This window comes from Suricata suricatta, chromosome 5 (genome assembly GCF_006229205.1).
Source record: "Suricata suricatta isolate VVHF042 chromosome 5, meerkat_22Aug2017_6uvM2_HiC, whole genome shotgun sequence".
NCBI classification, from domain to species: Eukaryota; Metazoa; Chordata; class Mammalia; order Carnivora; family Herpestidae; genus Suricata; species Suricata suricatta.
Genome location: NC_043704.1, coordinates 49830379 through 49852293, shown reverse-complemented (window position 1 = coordinate 49852293; position 21915 = coordinate 49830379). Strand labels below are relative to the sequence as shown.

The window sequence follows — 21915 nt, the reverse complement described above, 5'->3', positions numbered from 1 at the left end:
AGAAGGGTTGACTGCAAAGGGCTGTATACAAGGGAATTATCTGGTGTAATGAAAATGTGCTATATCTTGGGTGTATGCATTCACTGAACTATACACTTAAAATGAATACCTTTCATTGTATGTAAACTATACTTCACAAAGTTGATTTTTAAAAGGATAGTTGCCTAACTCTAAATTAGAAGCCTTATCTTCATCATCATCCTACAATGAGTCATTCAGCAGTAAATTTTACAAGGAACAAATTATTTATGAGTCACACACAGGCACCCCAAATAAGTGTCTAACCATTTGTGTTCGATATGCGTGACTGGAGAAATAGCTGCCATTAAAGTAGCCCCTGCCCATCATCCCTGATTCTGGACTACAGAAGAAACAGCATCTTCATTAACTATTTTTTGACCAGTTCCTGTAATAAGCAAGTGTCTGCATTAATTTTATAAGTAAGTTCTACCATCTGAAATCTTGGCTGCTGCAGAGTGTAGGGGTACCTTCCCTACAAAATCTACCCCCATCCTCATACCAAAGGTAATGGTTAGTCTGACTGCATAGTGAACCAACATTAATGCTTGTCAGATAAGCTCTCCTAATTACCTTCCCCTGCTCAAGAACTCTCTTAAAGCCTTTTTTGAAAACACAGGCAAAAAAGAAAGCCAGGCTTTCCTGTCCTTGAAATGTTCCTATCTGCAGGCAAAAATTGATGGACAAAAAGCAAAGCATCCTGAATGAAGGGTACTGCTAGCCCATGCAATACCACATGCGCAAAGATGAGCGCCTCCACCTACTGGAAAACCTCCCTTATGGATTTGGGGCCTTAATGAAGTAACAGGATGCTCACTTCAGCAGCACATATACGAAAATTGGAATGAAACAGAGAACGTTCGTATGACCCCTGCACAAGGATGACACACAGAATCCCTAAGAACAACAACAATAAAAACATTCGTAGAAAAAGAGAACAGGCTTGTGGTTATCAGAGGAGGAAGGTGGGAGTTGGAGAAATTGGGTAAAAGTGGTCAAAAGGTACAAGCTTTCAGTTCTAAGTACTGGTAATGTAATGCGCATGATAACTAATTAACGCCGCTGGATGGTATATCTGAAAGTTAAGAGAGTAGATCCTAAGAGTTCTCATCACAAGGAAAAATATTGCAACGATATGAGGTGATGAGTGTTAGACTAAACTTACTGTGGCAACCATTTCACAATGTATAAGATGTCAAGTCCCTGTGCTGTATGCCTTAAACTTACAGTGCTGAATGTCAATTATATCTCCATAAATTGGGGAGAAAACAATAGCAGGAAATGCATTAAATTTTACTACATACTTAAATCCTATGTTATCTATTGTACTAGTTTTTCTCTGGTGCAATTTGCATAGCAAATTACCACAAATTTAGCACCATCCCTTTACTATCTCACAGTTTGGTGGGTCAGATAGTTAAGTGGTTTTGGCTGTATTCTCTGCATGGAGCATAACCAGGCCAAACTTCAGGACTGGGCAGGACTCTGCGGTTCTGGAGAAGAAGCTGCTTCCAAGTGTATTCAGCCTGTTGGCAGGATGCCGTTTCTTGGGCATGTCAGACTGAGATCCCCGTTTTCTTTCTGGCTATTTGGAAACTACCTGCATTCCTTGACTCATGGCCCCCCTTCCTCCATCTTCCAAGCCCATCATTGTAGGTTTAATCCTTCTCAGGCTTGAAATCTCTCTGACTTCCTCTTCTGTAACCAGCCAGAGAAAACTATCTTCCTTTAAAGGGCTCATGTGATTATACCAGGTGCATCTGTATAGTCTCCCTATCTTAGGGTCATCTGATTAGTAACCTTAATCACATTCAAAAATAACTTTTGTCAGGTAACATAATGTAATCACAGGAATGACACCAAAGGCAGGCACCATGAAGCCATCTTAAAATTCTGCCTAACATATTGATGCCAGATTCTGTCCAGCACCGCTGACCTTCTTTGTATCCCTAGAGATACCATTCCCCCAAGCATTTTAAAGCTATCTTTAGGGGTGCCTGGGTGGCTCAGTCAGTTGAACATCCAACTTTTGATTTCCAGTCAGGTCATGATCCCAAGGTCATGGGATCAAGCCCCATGTTGTGCTATGTGCTGGCCACGGAGTCTGCTTATGACTTTCTCTCTCCAGGGACCTTGGGTGGCTCAGTACGTTAAGCATCTGACTTCAGCTCAGGTCATGATCTTGAGGTTCATGCATTCAAGCCCCACATTGGGCTCTGTGCTGACAGCTCAGAGGCTGGAGCCTGCTTCAGATTCTGTGTCTCCCTCTCTCTCTGCCCAATCCCCCACTCATTCTCTGTCTCTCTTGCGCACACAGGCGCTCTCCAAAATAAACATTAAAAAAAATTTTTTTACGATTTTCTCTCTCTCTCCTTCTGTTCCTCTCCCCTCCTCAAGCGTGTGCTCTCTCTCTCTAATAATAATAATAATAAATTTAAAAAATAAAGTTGTCTTTAAAAACAAATGCTACTACTCAGTAATTTAGAGCCTACTTCCTAGATTCCAATAAATAAGACTGAGATACCATAAAAAAAAAATACCAGATTTAAAGTTAAAGGAACTGTGTTTAAATACCAAGGGTTCAGGGCAGAGAGGAATCAGGATGAGCTGAGAAAAGCTTCATAGAAGTGGCAGCCACGCAGAGCTTTCTAGGATGCAGAGGATTTGGGTAGGAAGGGCATGAGCAGAGACAGGAATGAACAGGGTGTCACTTCAGTAGTGAGGAGACCCATCTGACAGCCTGAACTAACCGGAAGCTCAGACAGATCCGGGTAAACTAAAGAAAAGACGGCTTTGTAAAACGAGAGAAGATTTGCATTTGATTCAGTGAGCAATACTGAGCCTTTGAAAGATTCTTAGGTTTCATAAAAGTATGTTAAAGAGTTAGAAATTGTTGGATTGGTGAGAAAAAGATTAGGGGAAGATTAATTAGAATGCTGGGAGAGACATAAATTGCTTATCTGTTAGAAATACATACTGACATTCTGTGAGGAGTGGGGTGGGCTTCAACGTCTTCAAGAAAAAAGTAAGAGGGATGAAATCAAATAGTAAAATGATTACAATGGATGACGCTCCCTAATAGGCACACAGCTTCAATATACTATTGAACGTTTCCATAACAAAATGGGTTTTTTTAAGCCTTTTGTGGCCATCAAAAAATGAAATCATAAAAACCTAGACGTGACTGGTAGTAGGAAAGTAGAAAAAGAAAGATTATTTCAACAAATACTTTGGCCTTGATAATAGATTTGATATAACAACTTTAGCCGTGGGAAGGAAAAAAGAAACTGACACATTTATACAGCCTTGTAAGCAAAATGTCTTAAAAAGGGATCTGTCAGCCTGAGCTTTCAATGAAGTGCCTCATCAGTCTGTATGATGAGAATATGCAGAGAAACTAATAATCTGTGTAAGTAAATTTCTGCATTTTTCTCTGTCTACTGCACCACATGAAAAAACTGGAGAGATTTGTATTAGGTTTAGAGAGTCTGTTTAGAAAATGCGGCCTATTGAAAATATAGCTTGGCTGAGTCTATACAAAAACTAATTTTGTAAGGCTCTAGATGTGTCTCATTCATTTATTTTCTTTTACACATGGCAATGTAGTATATTAATTTTCAAGTTTTCCACAAGTTGAGCCCAGAAACTTATCTCTTTAAAAAATTACCCAGGAATCTTTTGGGTACAAGCACCCAAAAGTCCCAAATGCTCTCTTGTTTTCCCAAGTGATATACTCGTAATTGTCTACCAAATTTCTATCCTGAAGGCAAACAATTCTTATTTCTATATCCTAAAAAAGAGAATTTTTTGAAAATTTTAATGTAATTTTAGAAGGAATGCTTCTTGGGGCAAAAAAGGGAGAGAAAGGCTTTTCTTTCTTTCTTTTTTTATGATTTATTTATTTATGAGAAAGAGAGAGACAGTGTGAGCAGGGAAGGGTCAGAGAGAGAGAGGGAGACACAGAATCCAAAGCAGGCTCCAGGCTCTGAGCTAGCTGTCAGCACAGAGCCTGATGTGGGGCTCAAACCCATGAACTGTGAGATCATGACCTGAGCCGAAGTCTGACGATTAACCGACTGAGCCACCCAGGCGCCCTGAGAAAGGCTTTCAAAGATGAATAAAAGTGACACCCAAAGTAAAAATAAAATCATTTGGATCCATTTTAGAAAGACAGGCCTTGATGGGCAGAGTCTCACTGAGACCAATGCTCAAACTCAAACCCTAAGCCCCTGAAAGACACGAGCAGTTCACCTGCGGAGGAGCTGACTTCCATGAGGGACAGCTGAGGCTGGGGAGGCAGCCGGCACTCTTACCCCGGCACCTGAAGCGGAAGCCCTGCCCGAGCGACTGTTTGGCTGCAGATATAGAGGAAAGGCCACGTGCATTAAGACTCCATGAATTGAGAAAATAAACAGTGATTTCAAACTTATGCTCCAAATCAATTAAGCTAAGGAATCTAGTATTATGTCATAATCTTTAATCTGTCCCTATTGTCAAGCCCAAATAGGAAGCTGTTCTAATAGGAAACACATGTTGCATTCAGATACCAAGAGGCACCCAGAGCTATTGAAATCCCTATTTTCTTTTTTTTCAATTTTTTTAATGTTTTATTTATTTTTGATACAGAGAGAGACAGAGCATGAGAGGGGGAAGGGCAGAGAGAGAAGGAGACACAGAACCGAAAGCAGGCTCCAGGCTCTGGGCTAGCTGTCAGCACAGAGCCTGATGCGGGGCTCGAACCCACGAACGTGAGATCTGACCTGAGCCGAAGTCGGAGGCTTAACCGACTGAGCCACCCAGACACCCCTGAAATCCCTATTTTCAACTAAATAACCAGAATCCTGCTGCTTGAAAAATTAATATCTACCTAAAACACTATATTTCAATGGATTTGGGCAAAGTGGATCAGTAATTACTGTCTGAAACCAGGGACATCCTGGAGTTGATCTTTCGCTTTCAAATGACTGTAGTTTCCAGTAATGCCTACCCTAATTTTACCATTACAAGGTCAGATGGTCAAAAATGAAGGCATGTAATTTATGATCATGTTGCTTTTTTACATGGGCAGCTCTAGGTAATGTGATCAAGGTAAAGAGTAGCAAGTTTATTCACAGGTGTACCAGAGACTGAAACAACTGATGATAATCAAAGCTTTGTTGTAAGTTTCAAATAATTAAAGATTTTTAGCAGTTATAATAATTTTTAAGTGTATTTATTTATATGAGAGAGACAGAGACAATGTGAGTGGGGGAGGGGAAGAGAGAGAGAGAGAGAGAGAAAGAGAGAGAGAGAGAAAATCCCTACACTAGCTCCACGCTGCCAGCACAGAGCCCAACATGGGGCTTGAACTCTTGAAACCAGGAGATCTGACCTGAGCCAAAACCAAGAGTCAGATGCTTAACGGACTGAGCCACCCAGGTTCCTCAACCATTCTAATAATTTTTAAATTACAGCTCAATAATTATTTTATTGTTTCTACTAAAGTTTATCAACCTTACGTGAGTCTCCTGGTCAATACAAGGTATTACAGCTAATAAACGAAATGGAGACGATGTATCCTCTGGTAAGTCAATTATGTGTAAAAAATGCTCATAGATTCTGAAGACAAGACTACAGGATTGCTCAAAAAGAAGTATTCACCTTAATCATTTTGTAAAAAGAATAATGATAGGAGAAAAGATGATAAAGTCTCTTTCCCTGGTATCGTGGGTTAAATTGGTGGCCGCCAAGAAGACATGTCCACATCCCAACCCTCAGAACCTGTGAACATTACCTCATTTGGAAGAAGGGTCTTTGTACATGTAGTTAAGAATCTTGAGACAAGGTCATACTGGGTTATCCGGTGGGCCCTCAATCCAATGACAAGTGTCCTTTAAGAGGCACACAGAGAAGAAGGAGAAAGCCATGTGAGATGGAGGCCAAGATTGGAGTGACACCACCACCAGCCAAGGAATGCCTGCCTGGAGTTGCCAGAACTGGGCAAGGGCAGATTCCCCCCTAGGATCTTTGGAGGAAGCACGGTCCCGCCAAAACCTTCATTTCAGAATTCTGGCCTCCACAACTGTGGGAGAATAAATTTCTCCCAATTTCAACCACCAGGTTTCTGGTAATTTGCTACATAGTCATAGGAAACTAATGCACCTGAGGTTGAAAACCAAAATGATCCTATAAAAGTGTTTTCTGAAAGCAAAACAAAACAAAAACAAAAAACCCCAGATTCAGTGACTCCTGATCTCTCCTTCAAAGCTAGTTTTTCTATGGGGGCGCCTGAGTGGCACAGTCAGTTAAGCATTTTACGTTGGCTCAGATCATGACCTCACGGCTTGTGAGTTCAAGCCCCATGTCAGGCTCTGAATTGACTTTGGATTCTGTGGAGCCTGCTTTGGATTCTGTGTCCTCCTCTCTCTGCCCCTCCCCTGCTCATGCTCTGTCTCTCTCTCTCTGTCTCAAAAATAAATAAACATTAAAAAAAATTTTTTTAAAGCCGGTTTCTATGACATGGGACCCAACGTGCCTGGCACATAGCAGGCATCCATCAGTTTGCTGATGCCTTATCCCCCTGGGTATTCCAGCAGCCCATTCTGTGTTGGCCACTGCCCCGCCACATATAATCTCCAGAGTCAGCATTTCCTAAATAATTTAGACTAAAACTGCACACTAAAATCATCTTCACATATACCTGCCAGGAACCCTGAAAACCCTGGAAATTCTAACTCAGGAAGTCTGGGGTGGGGCCAAGGTATTTGTACATTTAATAAGCTTCACAAAAGATGCTGATATTCACCAAAGACCGAAACTTTGAACCTTGGGCATTCAGCAGCTGGACTAGCTGTCTGGCTCTGTCTCATTCCAAAACCCAGTTGGATCAATAGGCCAAGGGAAGGGACCATGGAGCTGGAGGACAAAGAATACACCTAAGAAAAACAGACACACTTTTCAAGCAATCTTCAGTTTTATTCCACCTGAAAATGCACCATCCATGCAATGTTTCTGGGTCTATGCAGACTCCAAGGGGGATTAGAAAATAGACTGAAACCAGAGCTGGTGTAAAGCTGAAGTATGAAAGTATTTCTTCACTAAAAATTATAAACTCCATGTGAGTGATAAAATATCTGCACATTGAAGTATAAACTATGCTGAGAAAAATATTAATTAAAAAGAGAGTTATAGGAGTGCCTGGGTGGCTCAGTGGGTTAAGCATCGAACTTTGCCTCAGGTCATGATCTCATGGTCCATGGGTTCGAGCCCCGCATCAGACTGTGTGTTGACAAATCAGAGCCTGGAGCCTGCTTTGGATTCTGCATCTTGGCCTCTGTCCCTCACCTGCTTGCACTCTCTCTCTCAAAAAAAAAAAAAAAAAAAAAAAAAAAAAAAAAGCATAAATAAATAAATAAATAAATAAAGAGCTATAAAAGTAAACTCAATTTAAGAAGTCTATTTCCTGGGGTGTCTGAGTGGGTCATCTGTTAAACATCCAACTCTTGATCTCAGCTCAGGTCTTACTCTCAGGTTTGTGAGTTCAAGCCCTGCGTTGGGCTTCACACTGGGTGTGGAGCCTTCTTAAAAAAAAAAAAAAAAAAGAGGAAGTATTTGTTTACTCTTTACTGCATGTCAGATACTATGCTACTCTTCAGATCTGATGATGAATAAGATGGTCCCTCCCCTCCTCTCAAGGGCAAATCCAGGGCACTACCAGAGAAAACAAAAACCCAGTAGTCTGGTCGTAACTAATCTGAAACCTCATATCCAGGCCTGATCTCAGAGGAACTACTGAGAACCTAGCCATTGGGTAAAGTTGATTGCTCCCTAAGGTCACATTCAAAACAGAACTGATGTTATCATAAAATGGATGTGGTACCGAGTTTAAGAAGTTGACATTTATTAAAGGTTAGAGGTGTTTGAGGAAATTCTGTTTTCCTCATAAAGTAAAAACAATTAAATGTTACCAATTTGATTAACAAATAGAACTGGAAAATTTGGTCGCTTCAGGGGATTCCTTAGTGAAATACCAAAATTATGGTACTAGAGTTAGTCCTTTACATTTTCTTAGTCTTTAAAAATGTTTTTTTATTTATTTTTGAGAGAGAGAGAGAAAGCGAGAGAGTGGGGGGGAGGGGCAGAGAGGGAGACACAGAATCGGAAGTGGGTTTCAAGCTCTGAGCTGTTAGCACAGAGTCCGATGCAGGTCTTGAATTCACAAGCTGTAAGATCATGACCTGAGTAGAAGCCAGATGCTTAACTGACTGAGCCACCCAGGTGCTCCTAGAGTTAGCCGTTTATAGAAGGAACCACCTAATGTTAAAAAGAGTACAACTATTTGTAAGAGTGCCCATTTTCATGAACATATCATTGTTATGTCATGATATTAGATTACATGGCTGAGTCAGGTTCAAAACTATAATAGTCATTTGTTCATTATTACTGAATAATAGAACTCTGGCTCAAGGCATTACTTATGCCCAGAATCAATGATCCCAACTAGTATTTGCATACATTCATTCACTCATTTAACCAATTTTTCCATGAGCTCCTTCTACATGTCAGGCACTGAGATGGCAGCAGTGAGCATGCAGTCTTGGTTTCTGTGGGGCTCATTCTTCAAAACAATATCCCGTCACGAGCCACCCCACATACCTCTGCAGCAGTGGTATATCAATCACAGCACCCTCTCCTGCCAAGCCCCTGGATGGCCTGAGGATGCTTCTCAACATGCCCTTCATGAGAACGCTTCCAGAGGTAGAACACAAGGTGAAATTGGCCATGCAGATGCTAACACAACTACACTGAATCACTGGTGGATCTCCCAAAATACTATTGCCTTGGTTCACATCATTTTGTTTCTGTCATTTTACCTCCTCTCCTTGTTGTCTAGGTCGTCAACTCTTGTGAAGGTAAGACTCCAATGGTCCCTCTTAAAGTCTCCCTTGTTCTTCTCCCCTTTGAGATATAAATTCTTCTTCTAAATCAGTATTTCTCCCCGCATTTATGTTACCTAACAAAGTGCATGCCTTGTCTCCCACATATACATCTTAAGAACTGTGTTTTTTATGTCTTTGAAGGCTTCATGATATTCATTATAAGCTTTGCATGTGCACACACTCACAGACACGCAAGTCATATGCTTCCTAAGCACTGGTTCAATTAGTTAATTATGAGAGAAGTTGAGATTAAGAGAAAAATTAAGTTCACTTGAAAAAAAGCTCACTGTGTACGGGTCTCACAGGGGTGTATCAGTTCTATGGTTCTGGTTATCAGGTTGCATTGCAATGCGATGAAAGAAGACAAATTATATTTGACCCGAGAAATACTTGACCTACAGACCTACATTTACAGAAATAAATTACCTACGGTAGATTCCTAACTTGAGCCATGGACTCTTGGTATCTGTAAAGTCCCTGATATTGTATACAGAATTTGCATATATATGCATCGGTGCATTTTTCCAGGGAAAGGATTCATAGCCTCTCCACACTCTCAAAAGAGGTTAGAAGAATACAATGTACATGCAGTAACTGACTGACACTGACAGATGTTGGTATATCTGTTCTCACACAACGTCAAAATGGCATGTTGGGAATAAGAAGGACCCCGTTTACTGATCTTCCCAGGCTTGTATCTCTCAGGATGATTCTGGTAATCTCCAAACTGTTTTTCCTATGCTCACTATTCCCAGAAAATAAAGTATGAAAAATAAAGTCACAAACATAAAGAATTAGCTTTTCTGGTACATAAATTTCTAAATGATCAACAGTATCTTAATTAAGGCTTCATAATATTTCAGGACCCAATAAACCTCTAGGAACATGGCAAAGAATCTTTTTATGTTAGATCACATATACCTTTAGGAATCATATTCTCCAAAAAAAGCCAAATTAAAATATATTAATTTAAAGGTATTTAGGTTAGTAGTTAATAGCACTTTTTCAACCCAGGGAAATATATATAAGAGACGAGGAAAAGAAAATACACATCCTTAAATGAACATCTCTAAGATTAGCTGAATTAATGTTTATTTAAATCCATGCATGAGCTTTTCCATGACTTCATAACACAGCTATATTGACAGATACTAAATAACTATAACTAACTTTTGTCCACAAGACATACTGTGTCAAACAATGTGATCAATCCAAAAACTGTCTTTTTTAAAAGGACTCAGCTATGAAGATGATTCGTTAGTCAGTTGCTTGTGGGACTTCTCATTTAAAAAAAAAAGTTTTTTCATGAATCAAATTTATTACAGTGAATTAGTGTGTGCAATCAAAGCCAAATACATTCCTTGGTGTATGGAAGAGGTAAAACAACATAACATTAATAGAATCAAGGTTACTAAAAAATAAGACATTTTTTCTGAATAGTAATATAAAACATCATGGTGTATTAACATTATTTGACAATAGAAAACCAGTGAGACATGTTTCAGTGTTGACTTTCTGCTGTTCCAATAAAGGTAAAAGAAAATTCTAACAAGTAGATTACAAAATCTAGAAAGTGAGCCATAAAGAGATGTTCTCTTTAAGAACATGCAATTCACGATAAGTAACATGTCTCATCTCAATGCATGAGTAAAAGCATATTTACAATTCAAACAGAGCTCCGTCAGCCAGGAGGGGACTGACTCTCCATCTGCTTCCTCTACAGAGATGGCAGGCAGACGGCCATTACACAGCTCTCTGGAACACGCATAATTTTTTTAAATAGTGACACTTGTTCTTTTCTATTGTGTTCATTTACACATTTCACTGTGGCCATGTCAATGACCAAATATGTACAAATACTTCAAAAGACAAAAACAACTATACACAATTTGCAAAAACCAAATTTTAACTATGGTACATGGCATCTGGTCCAGCACCTCGACACCTTCCAACACCGGTAACAGCTATCAGGTACTGCGTCAGGCCAAATGAAGCCTCAACACTACAGATTTGTTTTTTCTCTTTCAAATGCTTTCATTTTTCTTAAAAAAACATTTATAATTTACCTACTTTTAAATTGGCAATAGCTACCCGAGCAATGCCTTGCGCCACAAATCAAAGCCTTGTCCTACCCAAAAGCTACTGTTAATTGAAGTCAATTTTACCATTTAAGATTAAATTCAGATGTGTAGATCCCAGATACCTGGGTATGAAATATTAAAATCTGCCAAAAGGAATTAGATATTTTTCTTCTTTTCCTTTAATATAACCCACTATATAATAGTGAACTAAATATGTTTGTTTCATAGAAACAACTTACATTTGCCAGTACAGGGCAAATGGTCTATGTACAGATACATTAGGACTGCCTAACTGACAGTGAGTGTTGCCGACGAGGCTCCAAGTCAGTGGAGCTAATACGGTGGAGCTCTCTGCTGAATGGACTTTCCCTTCAGGATGCGTCGGATCTGGAAGAGAAACAAATAGGATTTGTGAGGCTTACTTTTTAAGGTAAAGTACCATATTTCCTTCAGAGTTTCTTTTTCATGTAGTCTACACCCCTCCTGTCAACTTGTATGTAAATATATGATGAAATATGAAACAATATACGTTGAGACTTTAAGGTGACTTTAAAAATACCACCATAAGTCCTTTCAAGCCTTATTACAGATCTATAATGATCTTTGAGTGCAAGAGAGTAAAGCATCTCCATTAAAAACTACCTAATGTTAGGGGTGTCTGAGTGGTTCAGTCAGTGAAGCATCTGACTTTGACTCAGGTCACGATCTTCTGGCTTGTGGGTTCGAGCCCTGTGTCAGGCTCTGTGCTGACAGATCAGAGCCTGGAGCGTGCTTCAGATTCTGTCTCCATTTCTCTGCCCTCCCTCCCCCACCCCACTCGCACTCTGTCTCTCTCTCTCTCTCTCTCTCTCTCAAATATAAACAAACATTAAATAAAAGACTACTTAAAGTTGAAAATCCCCAACAGCTTAAGTAAGACCTATATAATCCTTTCCTAGTCTCTACTGCTGCTATTTGTAAGAACATTTAATATAAACCAGTGATGGTAGTATATTACAGTGTCTCCCCTATTTTGAAATCAACTTGAAGTAACAAGAACCCAGAACCCACTTCATACACACAGAAGTCAATCTTAAAACACCATTAAAATGAGGACAGCTGCCATGACATCCAATTAGAGCATCTGTGCATAACGTATACCTAGTGATTAATTCTATACCCCAGTCTGACTAACTTCACTATATGACTGCACACCACACACAGTGAAGCAGATGATTCCTCTCTGTGGGATCTTAGACCCCATTTTCTCAGCTGGACCTTTACACTGCTAAGTTTTTGTAACTATTAAGTGATACAACATACATGAAAACTCTATCTCCAAAGATAATATATAACCATAAAAGTAAAGCATAACTTTGTTTAAAGTATTTCTAGGTTCTGAATTACATAAAAAAACCTTCCATTTCCTATTTAGTATCAGTTAGTAGATAGAAATACATGTAACGGCCAATGTTTACTGAGCACTCACGGCGTCCGAAGGATATCCTGCACACTCTACAGAGACTGACTCATTTCTTACCCACAATCTGAAGGTCCATCACTTGCCAAAACTAAGACTCTCTTTCCTCGATGTCTGCAGGAACCCTGGCACCTCAAGTTTCATCAGTTTCCAAAACCTCACACCATTCTGACTGATTCTACACCCGACTCTATGTCACGGAAGAAAAGATAATCTGACTTTTGACCATTTTGAGGCCATGAATAACCCTCAAGTTTCTTCCTCTTCCTTTAGAAACAGAGCAATGGACTCCAACATTGCTACAAAGGCACTGTGAGACGCAGACACTGACAGAGCCCACGTGGACACCATCAGCTGGCCTCTGCCCTGCACAACCTCAGCTTCCTTTATGTTGCGGACTGAGTGCCCCTTCTGTAGCCCCTACCTGTTCCCCCACAGGGCCATCAGGAACCAAATGCACTGGCTGTTCGTTCTCCAAGTTCCGAGTACTTGGGTCTGCTCCCTTCCTCATCAACAGACGGACTGCATCCAACTGTGTCACCCGATACTGAAGGCTGGCAGCAACGTGGAGGGCGGTGTTTCCATTGTAAGCCTAAAGACAAAGAGATAAAACGACACCTATCAGAAAGAAGGTTTTCATGAAAGTGGCTCAAAAGCTTAAGAAGGTACAAAGGTCATTCCAAGTCTAGTGCAGTTACTGAAGCTTTCCAGAAGTACCTTTGCATTTACAAAAGACAGGCAACTGGGGAGCTCCAGAAAAAGGCGAATGAGTTCCAGGTTTGCTTCTTCAGCTGCCAAATGCAAGGCTGTGCGACCACTTTTACGATCCTTTACAAAGACAAGAGGGGGGGAAAATGAACATCTAGACGCCACTTTTGGATACACTTTTTACCCAGGCTCACAAGTGTCTGACTCAGCCTTGGTGATTCACTGTGAATGCTGTCTTCTCCCCAAACCCTTCCTTCATCCCAGACTAAATGAAATCCTATTCCTCCTAAATTCCCCATCAAGTTGCCTATATGCCTCTGATCACAGCCTGCTTTAACATACAGGGTGGCCATAAAATATAGGAACGCAGACAATACTATTTTATCATGTGCTGTAATATAATACAATAAAACATTTACTATGCATTCACCTGTGTTTCCGGACGTGGTAGCCACCCCGTGTAGACTTACACTTAGCTGCAACTCTCACCTCTTCCAATTCCCAAGGTCTTAAGTATTTTTACCCCAGAGCTCCCAACCTAGTGCCTTGTACTTAGGAGAAACTCAGTAAATAAGCCTCAAATTTAAAGAGAATAAAATATTTTCCAGTTTAAAAAACAGGAGATTAAGTCCAGATCCTACAACAATACAGCAACCCTTACTGAAGAGCATCATTCTATTATTAGTATATGAAAATGGAAGCCAAAATGATACTATCAATTTCAAGCATTTTCTTTTCCTTTCAAACAAATATTAATTTGTTTCACAATGAGCTCAATGACCATTTGAATGATAATCCACAGATTAAAAGGAAATCAAAAAAGCTGATGATTTTAAAATCTAAGCTTCTTAACTATCCATGCATGGCTACTCACTCCATTAATTGAACAGGAAAATGCTTTAATTTATACTCGGGAAATAAGGTCTTCCCTATTCCATCTTCAAACTCTACTGAGAATTTACCTTAGCTTCTACTGCTGCTCCCATTTGAATCAGACATTTAATGGTGTCAACCAGACTCTTATTCTTCAGCAAAAGCTCCTGAGCTTCAGGTGAATGGGGCTGCTGATTTCTCTGCAGCTCGTGCACCACTGCATTGTGGGCCACGACCGCACAGTGTAGAGGAGTCAGGCCTACAAAAAGTATAAGAAGTGGTGATCAGGCACACATCAAGTATTTCAGTCGTTCTACAATTACACACCTTGAGGACGGGCTCTAACATGACCTACAAAATAGGCTCCACAAGAACCAATAAGGCAATCCAAAGATTCCCTCTGTTGAGTCTTGGTGCTAATTTTATCTACAGAATATCTTAACTTTAATCACCTCCCTTCCTTCTTGGTATAAAACTTAATACCCTTGGAACTGATGGGCCCCACTCCCTACATGGCTTTTTGTCCAATAAAATTTCTGGTGCTTACCATCATAGTTAGTTGCCTCAAGATCCAAAAACTGATTGCTCTTCACGGCTCCCTTCTGAATTGCCTGCAACATTTAAAGACAGACACATGTTAGCAAAAGACAAGTTGCACAAATACTTATCTATGAGTATTCCCAAGGAATGAGTAGGTCAACTAAAAATACACATCTCGCAAGAGGCAACCCGTATCTGACTTCTACTACCCAAGTCCTATCTCTTTGGCCCTGTGACAGCAGAAGCAGCCTCCTACCTGAAGCACCTGCGAGTGACCTTTCTCAGCACAGACATGCAGAGGGGTTCTTCCCCAGCAGTCGGTGGTGTTCACCTGGGCCCCAAGGTTCACCAGATCCTGCACAATGAGATGCTGATTGGCGGCCACTGCCACCTGAAAGGCACTCTGTGGACATTCAGAGGGAAGAAAGATTTTTTAGAAACGTATAACACCATCCTGACAAGGAATATGAACATAAACTAAGAGTGAAAGGAAAATTCCACATAGAGAAAATAAGTCTTATTAAGAAGCAATAAAGTACTATAAAACAAGGAAACTAGAATAAGCTTAGGGCTCGGCTTTATTATACCCAGTTAATCTTTGGTCAAATAACTACAAAGTTAACATTAATAACTTCAAGGTTGACGGTGGCAAAGAGTCAACATCTCAAAGTTAATATTAACTGAACTCTTTTGGTCCACAGCTCTAAAAGAATCAACACATATATATGAGACTGGTTTCTCTTCTCTTCACCATGACCACATCTCTGCCATTTCACTGTGTCAAGATCTTCACCTGTCCATTGTGCTCTTTAATATCCAACATGTGAAGTGCATTCATCTTTCTTGCAAGGACATAGGAAAGTGCCCTTCTCCCCTGGGCAACGGCAATATGGAGGAACCTGGGAAGAAAAGAGAGGAAAAGAGAGAATTACTTCTGACTTCACTAAGTTCATCTTTAAAAAAAATAATAAAAATAAAAATTCCTCTGTTAGCCTCCTTCCTGACACGTTAGTGCACTCGAATGAAACATTATAGAGCATAATTTCTTTTCTGCCAGGCCTATAATACATCTGAGTTGCCACAGGATGTATTCAGCTACCAGAAATAGTTAGAATGACAAGCACCATGCTGATCACTTTAAATCGATCATCTTTAATATTCCCAAAACCCTATGAGGGAGGTCTTTTCACTTTATGTGTCAAGAAAGGCATAGAGAGGCATAGAGAGGTTAAATAAGTTGCCCATGGCCATAAAGATGTCATGACAGATTAGGATTCAGTCTATAAGTCAACTCACAACTGATCATGACCAACTACTCATGACCTGTTTTTGTTCTACAGACACAATCTACCCTTGGCTTTCAAAACTTATTATTGAAAGAAGACACATAAACAGGTAATCTGTTCAGCCAGAAAACAGAAGAAAGGAAAATGCTTGAAATATTAGCTGTCATTGAACAGCAATTTCTACCTACTCTAGTCATTCCAATTAGCCACTTACAAAGGTCTGACTTGGTGTGCTCTATAGAAATTCTGTACCCACTACTTCTAACAAGTATGATTTACCGAATTAGGTACACGAGAGAAAAGGATACTCACGTGTCACCATCGGCATCCTTTGAAAGAAACTGATCTTGAGAGATATTTGCCAATTTGCTTTCTTCCTGTTCTACTTGCCACTGGAAAAATGACTTCCCTAACTGTGTGGTGTTCATTGGATTTACGATGATGTTCTGGAATGGCAGCGAAGTGCCTAAAGGCGTAGAGCCTGCCTCATGCCCCACCATGGCCTCACAGGCGCCGTGTGGCATCATGTTGAAGTTCTGCAGGTGGGCATCATTCTGCTGCTGAACACCAGGGGAATTCTGAATGGGAACAGCAATGTTCTCAGATTCCTGACTATTCAGAAGGGATGCAAAACTTTGATCTGGGCAGAACTGTGGATTTTGATCCTCAAAGAGGTTTGGTTCGTAGTTGGGGGACTGGGCCGTTCTGGAATAAGGACTGTATTCCAGGGCTGGGTTGTGGGTGTAGTGCTGTGGTGGAGGCGGCGGCTGCAAGTTCTGGCTCTGCGGAGAATACTGGTACAGGGACGCCTGGTCCATCAGGTGCGGGGAGCCGCGGACTTGGAAAGGCTGGTACTTCTCGGGGGGAGAGAAGACCTGCCCTCTGTGGAAGTCCTGACACTGCTCTTGGGGAGAGCCCTGGGGGACCGCCGCAGGGCTCATCCAGCTAACTTGGACAGTATTCAGGGAAATCGGGCTGCATTCATTCTTAATGTTGATTATGTTCTGAAGCAGATCGGCACTGCTGTCCTGTTTGGATTCACTGTGATGAGCATCTTCCATGCTCTCTGCGGGTGTTGGTGTTTGAGGTGGTGTCTGGAAAAGAAGAAACAGTTTAGTTGCAGACTCTCTTTCAAAATCATTCCAGGAAAAATCTCGAGAGGGTATTCAAAGGACAATAGTGAGATATTTACCAAAAACTGGGTATGTAATAAAGCTGGCCTTTTGCAAGCTGGTCCATCAGACAATGAATCAGGTCCTTTCCTTTTCCCACTGTATGATAGTGTGTTCTTCAACTCTAAATCCCAAGAAAGGAATATGGAATCTGTGATCACTTTATTTTCTAAATTTTACCCATAATCACACTACGTTACTTTAAAGCCCCCCATTATGATGAATAGAAGGAACTCTTACCTGTGAATTGCTCTCTGTTCACACTTTGTGTCTATAAGAAAAAAGAGTTTCTAATTTAGTACATACCAAATGGTTTTCTGCTTAATAAACATCAATATACACACTTATCTCTACCACTCTTTACAGTACACCAAAGATCTTTGATAGTTATCCTAACAATATTTATTTTCTATCCTAATTTTCATTCCATCTTCAACTTTCCCCGTTTTCCCTTTCACCTTAGTTCAACTGAGGCCAAGACAAAATTAATAAGGCCATTAGAGTTTTCTCTTTGTAGTCAAACGTTTCCATTTCAGTTGATTCTTTGCCCCCAAGTTGCCTTCATTTATTCATTCATTAAGTTTCTCTTGCGTACCCATTACTGGGCTAAGTGATCAGACACAGCAGATAGATATCATCTATCCTATGACCCTGCTGTGGACCCAGGTCAGAAGAAAATAATAACTACCCTAACAGAATAACCTCCCTGCCTCGACCCGAAACGAAAAGGAAGTACCACCTTAAAATCGTCCACAGCTTGGCCGGAAGCCTTCTGTTTATGACTTCGGATATGCAACAGGAGCTCCTTCACGGAGTTCTTCACACGAACACCTTGAAAGGGTCCTCTCTGCTGCCTTCCAACCCCCATATGGGGTTCAACTGTTTAAAATATAACAAAACATATCCCAATTAAATCTCTTTACAGACACAAGTCTTGATAATCTCAAAAGCATAGCTGTCTAATACATGAAGACCCCAAGAACAGATGGCAAAGCCTTTCCAACACACTCGGCTCAATGACCATGCATGTCAGTCCCCAGCCCTACTTAAGGGTTCTTCATTTCCTTATAACTTTCTCCCCCAGGCACCCTACGAAATAAAGCTCAAAGAACTGTGGTTTCAGGGGCCCCTGGAGCTAACAGATAAACCCAAATTAAGCTTCTTTGTCTTTCAGCCCCATCCACCCAAGATGCATAATCATAGATTTTGCCACCCTCTCATAAATCTGTAATTACTCTTGACTTTTGAAAAACCTTGAGGGAGCAAAAAATAAATGATGGATTTTTAGCTTTTACAAAACAAAGGCTTTATGTCCACACAGAAGTTTAAAAAGTCTAATAATTCCACTCACTTAAGAAAGCACAAAACAAACTTCCTCAAAAATGTCAATGTGTCAACATCTAACAATTAACAATGTCTTAGATTTGTTTCTTAGGATTTCCTTCAGTTCAGCTATGCCAAGCAAGTCATTTAAATTCACTAAGCTAGGGGCGCCTGGGTGGCTCAGTCGGTTAAGCCTCCGGCTTCGGCTCAGGTCAGATCTCACGGTTCGTGGGTTCGAGCCCCGCGTCGGGCTCTGTGCTGACAGCTAGCTCAGAGCCTGGAGCCTGTTTCAGATTCTGTATCTCCCTCTCTCTCTGACCCTCCCCTGCTCGCACTATCTCTCTCTCTCTCTCTCAAAAAAATAAATAAAAAGCATTAAAAAAATTAAATAAAAATAAATTCACTAAGCTAAAACACATTTCGTCATACACACATAGGATTTTCCCTCACCAGTGTTTTTTGGAATTGCTCACACAGGCTCTCTAAGTAAGAGGAATATAATCTCATTTCATATTTAAAATTTAAGATACACTTTAAAATGTAGTCTATGAGTACAACATTCCCCTTCTGACCACTAGTATGTCATAACCTCTTGGGATGAGTTGAATACAAACAAAACCTGGAATAAGTCAGGAAATGAATAATTGAGCCACTCAGCTGAGTAGGAAAAAGTAAGATGGTACAAGAAACAATGCCTAATTGGAATAGATATAGACATATTAAACATATGAGAGGAAACCACTCAGTGGGGCAAATTAAACAATGAGATGGTTTTTTGTTTAACGTTAGGGAAATCTGGTCAGAATCTAATAGCATTTCTTTGGAATGACAGTAGTTAATAATTCAACGTCACAGGGAGAAAAATTCGGTTTCAGAAATCCCCTATGTCTATGTGGTAAACCAAGGAACTAGCAAAACAGTTACAGCCAAATGAAGGCCAAATGTGAAAGAAAAGGTTCTAATACACACACACACACACACACACACACACACACTCTTTTTTGCATCTGCTAAAACATACATACATTTAACATACAGGGAGCACCTTTTAAAATCGAGCGGCTTACTTTTTAAGTGAAGATGAAAACTCACTTTTTAAAATAAAAGACAACCAAAACAGAAGTGGCCAGCCGTAGGGAACACCTGAACAAGAATGTTCTTTAAAATCATGCTGATTAGACTTTGTAACACTTGAGATTATCTAGACTTTCTTTAGTCTGCCCACAGTGCCATCCTGTTTTCCCCCAAGTTATGCAACTCGGCTCTTTAAGAAAAGAAACTAACCAATTCACAGCAGAAGGAAACAGTATCCCCAACTCGGCTAGACTTAGCTTAATCATTCTAAAGCACACAAAAACAAGACTGCAGAAATTCAGGGCAGACTTCCGATTCACACACTAAAGGCGTAATCTGAACTGCTTTGTAATCCAGTTTCATCTCACATCTTGTTAATATCAGTTTCCTTTCTTTAACATAAAATCTTGTTACTTAAAATTTCCACAAATACTTAGGAAAAACGAAGTCGACCATAAACAGTACTCAAACCTCATTGATAACCCCAAATTATACCTATTTCAGATCGAAATACTTGCCACAAGTATGTGAATTTATAGTTTAGTAAAACTTAAAAAAAAAAAAAAGGAAAGAAAAAAGAATAGTGTGAGAAAATCTAATGTGACTCATCCACAACCCCAGAAGTCAGAGCTCCGCTCTCAAAGGCGCTTTGAGCTACCAGGCCAGCTGGACGGCGCACGGATCATACACACGGTCAAAGGGCATCGAGTTCTATCAAATGCCCTGGAACAAAGCAGGTCTTCCAGAAATCGCCTAACGTATGAGGATAGTGAGATTACATACTGCCGCTAAGGACGGCGCACAGGCCACCTAACTCCCGGTCGCGGTACTTCGCCCCTGGGCGGCTCGGACCCAGCCCTCCCAGCGTGTGGGCCGCCCGGAGACCGGGCTGCGGGGGCGCTGGGGCCGCTCGGGGCGGGTAGGTACCTTGCAGACGCTCCGCGCGCGCGCCACCTCTCGGCCGGGACTCCACTGCCCCGCAGGAGGACACGGACGAAGCGGAGGAGAAGTCGGAGGAGTCGGAGCCCGGCGAGCCGGGTGCCGAGGGCCCCGACGACGAGCAGATGGCGTCGCAGGCGCCCGGGGCCGCGGCCGGGGGCGAGGCGCCATAGAAGTAGGCCAGGTTCAGCGGGCTGGTCATGAGGCCACCGTCGCCGGCCGCGTCCAGCAACCCCTCTCCGCCGCGGCTGTCGTCCAGCAGCTTGTCCACGATCATGCTCCCGGGCTGGGCGCTCGGGGACCCCAGACTCCTGCGCCACCCGCTCGCTGCACGCGACTGCCTCCTGGCTGTGGCTCTGAAGGGCTCCGGGACGGGCTGGCGGGAGGACGGCGCGGGCACGGGCGCGGCCCGGGACTGCCCGGCTATTTAACCGCCTCCAGGGACGGGAAGGGAGGATCGCCGCCTCGCCTGCCTCCCCCGAGCCCGGCCGGGCCATTGGCAGCGTCGGTGCCGCCTCCCGGCCCCTCCTCCGGATGCGTCCCGTTTCCAGTAAAATGTACAGGATGAGGCAATGTGCCCTCCGCCCTCGCCCCGCCCGCCCGGCTCCGCCCCGACGGACCGACCGGTTGTTTTCTCCCCCTTCACCTGGAAACCCCGAGCGAGCGCGGCCTCCCGCCTCCCGGCCCGGGACCCCAGCCCTGGCCGCCGGCCGAGAGAAGCGGCGCCGGCCTCCAGGGAGGAAGGCGCGCGGCGTGGGGCTCGGGGCCCGCAGAGGGAGACGTGGAGGCGGGAAGGCCGCGGTGGGAACAGGTCGGCCCGGTTCCCAGGGGGTGGGAAGTCCTGGAAGCCGCACGTTCTGCAGTCCTCCGCCCGCCCTGGCGCGGCCAGCTTCCAGCCTGCTCAATTTAAGGCGTCTCTGGAAGATTCCTAAAGGCCCGTCTCCTCCAGCGCCTCAGAACAGCTTTTGCCCTCGGAATTTAGCGTTTGCCAAAGCCTTTACCTTTGGCACCCCCACTGACCTAGATGTTGAAGACCGTTTTCTGTCCTCAAATTATAATCTGGACTACTGAATTTTTTTGGCACAGCCCGGGGATAAAAAACAATACCTTATACCCTTGTCTAGTTCAGCACTGGAACAAAACCATCGTAGCAAAATGACGAATGTGCATACGTGTAGATGTACGTATTCATATTTCTTTAAAAAAAATGGATTTACACAATTTTTAGTGAAGTCCTAAATCTTGCTAAAACCATGGCTAGGAGTTTGCAGGAGGAAAAAAAAAAAAAAAAAAGAATGATTATGTCCCTTCATTCAAGTACACTATAATCTTGTAGAAATGATAAGGTAAGCACACATGCGATATTAAAAGAAACCGATTATGATTAAACATCATGAAGGATACAAAGTTCAATGAGTGTCCTAAAAAGAAAGACAAAAAGTGGTGGAGGGAAAAATGTCCGAAGGAAAATCTTTGCAAAGGAGGTGGCATTTGAGACAGGCCCTAAAGGATGGGTAGGATTTC

The 21915-nt window shown here is 41.9% G+C and overlaps 1 protein-coding gene and 1 non-coding gene across 3 annotated transcripts in view; one reads left to right on the top strand and one right to left on the bottom strand.

Annotated features, from left to right (window-relative positions):
* The first annotated feature begins 827 nt into the window (after positions 1–827).
* Positions 828–934, top strand: LOC115293047. Its single transcript, XR_003909314.1, has one exon. It is a non-coding gene; the product is annotated as a U6 spliceosomal RNA (small nuclear RNA).
* A 9057-nt stretch (positions 935–9991) lies between these two features.
* NFKBIZ (NFKB inhibitor zeta) overlaps positions 9992–21915 on the bottom strand; it is a 26232-nt gene continuing 14308 nt past the window's right edge. The window contains exons 1-12 of one of the 2 annotated variants that reach the window (XM_029939219.1): positions 20380–20882; positions 17795–17934; positions 17296–17326; positions 17076–17179; positions 16196–16977; positions 15391–15496; positions 14854–15000; positions 14605–14668; positions 14147–14316; positions 13194–13304; positions 12901–13068; positions 9992–11404 (exon numbers count right to left, since the gene is read on the bottom strand). In XM_029939219.1, the coding sequence (XP_029795079.1) occupies positions 11351–11404; positions 12901–13068; positions 13194–13304; positions 14147–14316; positions 14605–14668; positions 14854–15000; positions 15391–15496; positions 16196–16977; positions 17076–17179; positions 17296–17326; positions 17795–17934; positions 20380–20668 (2166 nt within the window). In that variant the 5' untranslated portion in view covers positions 20669–20882 and the 3' untranslated portion in view covers positions 9992–11350. Of the gene's footprint in view, positions 11405–12900; positions 13069–13193; positions 13305–14146; positions 14317–14604; positions 14669–14853; positions 15001–15390; positions 15497–16195; positions 16978–17075; positions 17180–17295; positions 17327–17794; positions 17935–20379; positions 20883–21915 lie in introns of those variants that run through there. The other variant, XM_029939220.1, reaches the window with a different exon arrangement.